The following is a 7,196-nucleotide window of genomic DNA, read 5'->3' as shown; positions in this document are numbered from 1 at the left end:
TAACGGCGAGACGTACCGTGGACAGCAGGCCCGGACCAAGTCTGGAAACAGCTGTCAGAGATGGGACAGCCAGACACCGCACCAACACAACATACCTGACAGGTCAGGCAACTGTTTGGTACACGTTGTGGTAGATAGACGTATTATATGGAACGTCGACAAAGAGCACATTTTGATACAATTGAAATGTTTATGTTGCTGGATTTCTTCATCTTCCTTCACCAAATTAGATAGAAAAGGCCAAACGAATGACCCACATGTACATACTATACATCAATACAATCCATCCAAGTATTTTAGAGTTATATTGGTCTTTACACAAATGCATTAGCAAACAAATACAAATATACTGCCGAAGACATTACATTCTTGGCGAAGTATAGTGCTATAGTTTAACATTTCAATTAGTTGTAGGGTAACACTTCAGTAACAAATCTTAAGTTATAAAATGTAACTTTTACAAACAATTCGCTAGACTAATATGTACGTACATGTACACTACGATGTGATCCAGGTACCCTAACGCTGGACTAGAGAACAACTACTGCCGGAACCCGGATCAACATGACGGCGGGCCCTGGTGTTACACCACGAACCCGAACACTAGATGGGAGGAGTGTGACGTCCCAAAATGCTGTAAGTATGATGAGTATGCTGTGACATGGATAGAGCTTAAATCTATTATTTCTACTGTTTTTATTAAGATTTGCCATATTTGTAGAAGTATTCACATAACTTGTGACTATCACCTTTTCAAGATATCAACCCGGAAACCATGCTATAAGGTTTGATCCACTCACACCGGAAAGGACCCATATAGAGTCAATTCCACATTACCAAGAGGGTGTTTCTTGCCTTTTGTTTCAACATTTTGGAAATCTTTATAAAATTCTTATTGTGATAAGTAACTGTTTATAACATCAATGCGATGTTCTAAATATTTTTTACAGTATTAAAACATGTTAGAAACATTTCAGGTCATTATTTCTGATAGTTTCTAAACTGTTAAAACATAGATTCATCATTTGTGATCACATGTTCGAACATTGAAACAATATGATGAAACTGGGTCAGTGGGCTGGGAAGAGGGCAATTCGCACATCCCTGACAAGTACAGGAAATTATGTCTGTCTGCCACCTTTTCACAAAAGAGTCACCAGTGTCTACTAAAGAAAATCTAAAAATACAATACAAGACCCAAACAAAAGGCCAAGCTTAGCAGCTTGGTTTATGGGGGTAGTAAAAGTTATTATGGAGGGGAAAATGACACAAATTGTTGGAACACGTGATCACATGTTCCAACAATAACAAAAACACATAGATGTTTCTAAATTGTTCTAAATAAAAAGATATTTGTACCATTACTTTCTAAATGTTTCCAACGTATCCAGATAGGTTCGAACATGTTCAAACTTTCATTTTCAATTGTTTGAACAATTTAGAACTTTAGTGACTGAAATATTCTTTTACTTAGAATAGTTCAAACTTATACAAATACAAACATTACTTCAAAACCCTCTCGGTGACTCGGAATCGACTCTACTCTTTTCGATAAGTGTTGTGGGTTCTTGAAGTGCTTGAGATGTGACTCTCCTGGAACAAGTGATGGCCCTGACCGAAGCTAGGTACTCATTTGCACACGTGTGAAGTGGGAAAGGTCGTGTTAAGTACCTTTCTCATGCAAGGGCACAAGGTCGGTAACATATAAGTGGCTCTAGACCAAACACACTGCTGTTACACCACACGACGCCAAATAGACAATGTAATCTCAATGACAAGCTCTACTATCACTATCCTCTTGAACATTGGAGTTCTGAAGAGATGGGTTTTCACTCTTTTTCTCTCTGTCACACAGACGACGACTGTTACCTTGGCAACGGTAGAGACTACCGCGGGAGAATAGACGTGACGTCATCGGGCAGGATATGCCAGCGGTGGGATACCCAGACTCCGCATGCGCACAGCCGAACACCGGAAAATTATCCAAATTCGGGACTAATCAACAACTATTGCAGGTAAGAAGTCAGCTTGTGGCTGTGGAATGCCGAAAGGTGGGAAACTTGGATCAGAAGGGTCTTCCAAGAAGGACCTTACAAAAATTAAAGTGGTAGCTTGATGCTCTGCAAGCAAATATATAACGTTTACCTTCACATGGTCAAGCCTTATAATTCCTTTCTGTGTTTATTAATATGCACTCATATTGGAATCAGCCCTCTAGCTCTGTCCTGCCACTTACTACATAATGTAGTCGAACACCACAGCGTGCTGTCTTCTACTTTATTTGTTTGAACCTGCAGGCCGCTTTTCATTGAGGTCATGAGGGAAGAGGCAAGGGTCAAAGTACATAACAGAGTACATCTATTCAGTAACCAGGATGACAGTCGGTCTGATCCAGGTCATTGACCTTATTTTTTTGAAGAAGTTTTAGAAGATGAAGGAAGAGAAATAAAGAAAGAAAGAAAGAAAGAAAGAAGCAATTTCCTCGGAGGTTAACACATTGTTATGTTTCGAAAATGGTTAGGTATCTAGCCACACAAACTGACAGCTCAAGATGATTTTGTTTTATAGGAACCCAGACAACGATACCCGCCCATGGTGCTACACAATAGATCCAACTTCTCGAGTGGAGTACTGCCCCATCACAACATGTGGTAAGAGAGTTGTCACTTCTGTCATTGACAACAACGTCTCAGCATTTATTTACTTGACGTGTAGAAATCCATGACACCTGTTTTGCCAAATCAAGGAATCCCAAAATCTCTTATGCAGCATTTTATGGTAAAACATTGCTTCTCTTCTTTTCTAGAAGTATACAGAAATTAAAGTGTTGTTTTTCCTGTGTTCATGTTGCAGTGTGGACGGAAGATGTCATCGGTTTAGAAAGCAAAGGTAAGATATCAACTCATACCAATGGCATATCCGGTGATCGGGGTATTGTAAGACCCGGAATTGAAGAGAGTCTCAGATTTCTTTTTGTCTGTTTGTTTGTTTGTTTGTTTTTTGTTTCGCATAACCGGTGACAACCTTTAGGCGTAACACGCTATATTTGTACAATAATGGACCGAAATGTTTGAACGATTCACACCGGTATATGGGAGCGGTACGAACTCACACCGGTATATTTTCGACAAGTGTGGTTGGTAATCTTTTACGTCCTTAATTCTTTTAAACACAGGACACCCACTTTTACTTCCCATCCGAGAGGACATCCCTAACCGAAGCTTAGTATACTCATTTTCTCAGGTGAAAAAAATGTCTCAACTTTTTTTTCTTCCAAAAGCACAGCATTGGGGCATTTTAGGGGTTCGAACCCTGAACTTTTAGTCAAGTCAATCACCCTAACCACAAGGTCACATTGCCACCTGTTTTCTTTCTACAAAACGCGAACTGAACACGCGTATCCGCTGGTTAGAAAACTCGGATTGGATTCATGCTTATACTTCTCCTGACCTAATGATTTCCCATTACCAGTTTACCCCAAACACTGCTACTTCGGTGACGGCGCCACCTACCGGGGTATCGTCAGTATCACAAGCGCCGGTCTGACCTGCCAGCGGTGGGACAGTCAGACTCCCCACCCTCACGACCAGACCGTCAGGCATCCTGACGCCGGATTGGACGGGAACTACTGCAGGAACCCGGATGGAGAACCCATGCCGTGGTGCTACACAACCGACACTAACGTTAGGTGGCAGTACTGTACTGTGCCGCAATGTTGTGAGTAAAAAAATTTAGTAAGATAAAAAAAACTCCTCTTTTTCTACCTCTAGCAACTTAATCCTATTACAATCAGTAAACTGACAAGACGATGTCAAAAATTTGTATCACGGCAAAGCAACTACAGTTGACTCCAATTGATCCTACATTTGACAAATATGCTTTACGGTTACACATCCTTGGATTTGCATAACTGAAAATCTGTTGTGATTTTTTTTTTCAAATGATGTAGTCAACGACTGTTACAATGGTGACGGTACATCGTACCGTGGCACGGTTAACATCACGTCCTCTGGCCGGGCCTGTCAGCGCTGGGACAGTCAGACGCCTCACCCTCACACACGGACCCCGACAACCTACCCGTCAGCCGGGCTGGACGAGAACTTCTGTAGGAACCCTGACGGGGAGGCGGAACCTTGGTGCTATACCCAGGACCCGTACGTCAGATGGGAGGCGTGTGTCATCAGTAACTGCGATGGTAAGGGACGTCGACCTTAAAATATTCCGGAATTCATATTACAATAATTATCAATCTATCATATACAGGTTATAGTTCGAAATATATACTATAGTAGCAATTTCCTAGCTTTAAGAATCTTTTGCCCCTTTCAATGAACAACATTTTTGTTGAGTATGCTGCTCAAATCAATAACTAAGTCGGTTCCAACTTAAAGAAAATATCTATAGTTGCACATTACCTCGTTAAGAAATATTCTCGTTTGTTTCCCCCTCACTAGGTACAGCTCCGCCACCTTCACACAAATATAAAGGTGAGCATCTGTGTAATATTTATATTTATTTATTCGTTCAGCTGTGTACATACAGCCTTTTTTCACCTTTGAGTCATCTTAGTCTTATAATCATGATGATAGAACTTAAACTATTTTACACCTCCGATGCGTTACAGTATTTCCTGAGAACTGTTATTTTGGAGACGGAGCCACATATCGAGGCGAGGTGTCGGTAAGCAAAGACGGCATCCCGTGTCAGCGGTGGGACAGTCAGACACCTCATCAGCACGACATCCCTGCTAGGTAAACTACGCTTCAATAGCCGCAGTTTGGCAAAGCTCTTTACTGTTGCATTGAAGCCTATTCTGAATTGAAAGAAATTCCTACCCATTTCTGTATGCTATCAACAGTTGACCAGATATTACCACGACATGCTTTCTAGGTAAACTTCGCTTCAACAGCTGCAGTTTGTTCTTTATTCTTGCATTGAAGTTTATTCTGGATTGAAAGAACACCGTGCCTTTTCTGTATGCAGTTGAGTAATACCAGCTTACTATAGTATTGGTTCCAAAATGGTTAATTTTTTCTTTTTTCAGGTTCCCCAACACGGAGTTGAATGAGAACTACTGCCGGAACCCAGACGGGTGGGACCGTCCTTGGTGCTACACAACAGATCCCAACATCAGGTGGCAGGTCTGCGACATCCCGGGCTGCTGTGGGTAGTCATTTTTTTTATCTAGTACTTAAAACATTTTAGATATGCATATATGATGTTGCTCCGTATAGTGTTCAATGTGGAATGGACTTTTCTAAATAGAACATGACATGTACGACTCAATGCTACACATACAGTCTTTGCTAAGTACGCTTGTCCAGCTTATATAAGTTGACAATCATACTGTGTGAGCACAAACAAATATACTATCATCACAATATATTGTTGTTCCAGTCCCTGGTGAGTGCTATAACGACAGGGGAGTATCCTATAGAGGTAAAGTGAACGTGACGTCGTCAGGACGTGCGTGTCAGCGCTGGGACTCCCAAACCCCGCACCAGCACCTCAGCACCACAGCCGACACCTTCCCTCAGGCAGGGCTGCAGGACAACTACTGCAGGTACGGGATGGGGTTTGGCGGGAAGTAGAAATATTCTCACTATAAAAAGAACTATAAATGACTCTAACTTATTTTTACTTTCACTAGACAAAATCATGATACTGGATACGGAACAGGACTACTTTGAAAGTGGTATAAGGGAGGCCGTATACATCAGGGCACTCCAGCCATCTTTAGACAGAGACGGTGGGCGTTATAAACTTCCTGACACTTTTGACCAATTGCTGCAAGATCACGTGCTGATAAGATCACGTACCTGAAACTCTCGCAAGTTTACGTTCTGATGTGATCGGTCATCAGTATCGATCCTGAAGAAGGCGATAGTGGTCGTTGAACATTTGATCCGTGTATACATTTGTGTTGGAAGAAGGTTTATCATAGTATTACGATTATCACCAACACAGGTTAGTTTCCATGATTCAATTATTATTTTGTGCTCATGATACAGGAACCCAAATAATGACGTCAAGCCGTGGTGTTATACTGTCGACCCGCTGGCCAGGATTGAATTCTGTGTGGTACCGAATTGTGGTGAGTTACCCTTAACTATTAAATATTGTAAAAACATTATGAGGAATTGTAAAGAACTCCTGTCGGTGGAAAAAAGTCTCTGTGCAAGAAAGAAATGAGCTTGCCAAGAAAAGGATCTGACTGACTATTCATCTTAGATATTCTATTTTCGCATTTGACCCGCAAATTGTACGGTTCGAATTCTAGGCGGCTTACTAAACTTACATATTCTAATTGTATTTACAGCTAACTACACAGGCCCACAGCCACAAAAAGGAGGCAGCAACACCGGAGGAATCGTAGCCGGTGTGGTCGTCACCATCTTGGTTGTTGTGGTGGCAGCTCTGGGCGTGGCCTACTACTTCCTGTTTTGGCGGAAACGGGTGGATGATGGGAAGGGTCTCGTACAAAATGAAAGTCCCGTGGCTGGAAGCGTTGGATTCCAAGACATCTTAGCTCGAGATGATAAGACTGATCCAGAAGGAACGAACACCTTCAGTAATCCCAACTACGACCTTACAGAACAAAGTTCCGCGTGATTTAAGTATCAAAGTTTTTTTTGTCTTTTTTTCTTCGGGGGGACGAGGAAAGTCCGCAGTGGTACGGGTTCTTAGACCATAGATTATTGACATACTCGAAAAGAAGTGGTGAATTTGTATTTTTGATGCTAATACACAATCATAACCCATTTATGATCTACAACATATCATTGTAGCTCTGTCTTTTGTAATACCTATTGTGATATCAAAATGAGCAGCAAATTATCTGCTCTGCTGCTGGTACTGCTGCAGCTATTGCTCAACTAGTGGGTGAGCTTTAGCATAGCTTCCGAAAAAGAGGTTACATGTCTACAACGAGAATGATCTGTTTATCAATAAACTATGCAAAACTTGATATGACGTGTGCGTGTGCGTCCTAAATTATGACAAAGTTGTAGGCAGATATCGATGCCTTACACGGCGTCGGCGTCGGTGTTGCAACCGACCCGCGCGGTTAGCTGTATCTTACGGCGATTTCGTGATGTCTTACATGGAACATCTGCCATAAAGTCATGTGTTATGTTTTATATTCTCGCTGAATCGTGTTTCACTTAATAAATCTAATCTGCTACTGAGCCAAGGAC

At 41.6% G+C, this 7,196-nt stretch overlaps 1 protein-coding gene across 1 annotated transcript; it reads left to right on the top strand.

Moving 5' to 3' along the window:
• The first annotated feature begins 6 nt into the window (after positions 1-6).
• On the top strand, positions 7-6,967 carry LOC118419961 (plasminogen-like). The gene is made up of 13 exons (XM_035826661.1): positions 7-102; positions 515-636; positions 1,856-2,015; positions 2,569-2,651; positions 2,854-2,889; positions 3,472-3,717; positions 3,950-4,195; positions 4,455-4,487; positions 4,625-4,751; positions 5,045-5,163; positions 5,398-5,563; positions 6,012-6,094; positions 6,320-6,967. Exons 6-13 carry the CDS (start codon positions 3,654-3,656, stop codon positions 6,610-6,612), a joined length of 1,131 nt encoding a protein of 376 aa, XP_035682554.1. The 5' UTR covers positions 7-102; positions 515-636; positions 1,856-2,015; positions 2,569-2,651; positions 2,854-2,889; positions 3,472-3,653; the 3' UTR covers positions 6,613-6,967.
• Positions 6,968-7,196: the final 229 nt, after the last annotated feature.

Source organism: Branchiostoma floridae, chromosome 7, assembly GCF_000003815.2.
Source record: "Branchiostoma floridae strain S238N-H82 chromosome 7, Bfl_VNyyK, whole genome shotgun sequence".
In the NCBI taxonomy this organism is placed as follows: Eukaryota; Metazoa; Chordata; class Leptocardii; order Amphioxiformes; family Branchiostomatidae; genus Branchiostoma; species Branchiostoma floridae.
This window is presented reverse-complemented; position numbering and strand designations above follow the sequence as displayed.

Bases quoted from the DNA above. Each gene is read 5' to 3' on its own strand.
- LOC118419961 (XM_035826661.1), top strand. From the start codon at position 3,654: ATGCCGTGGTGCTACACAACCGACACTAACGTTAGGTGGCAGTACTGT. The intron at 4,488-4,624 runs GTGAGCATCTGT...GATGCGTTACAG, and splicing joins ACCTTCACACAAATATAAAG to TATTTCCTGAGAACTGTTAT. The intron at 5,564-6,011 runs GTACGGGATGGG...CTCATGATACAG, and splicing joins CTGCAGGACAACTACTGCAG to GAACCCAAATAATGACGTCA.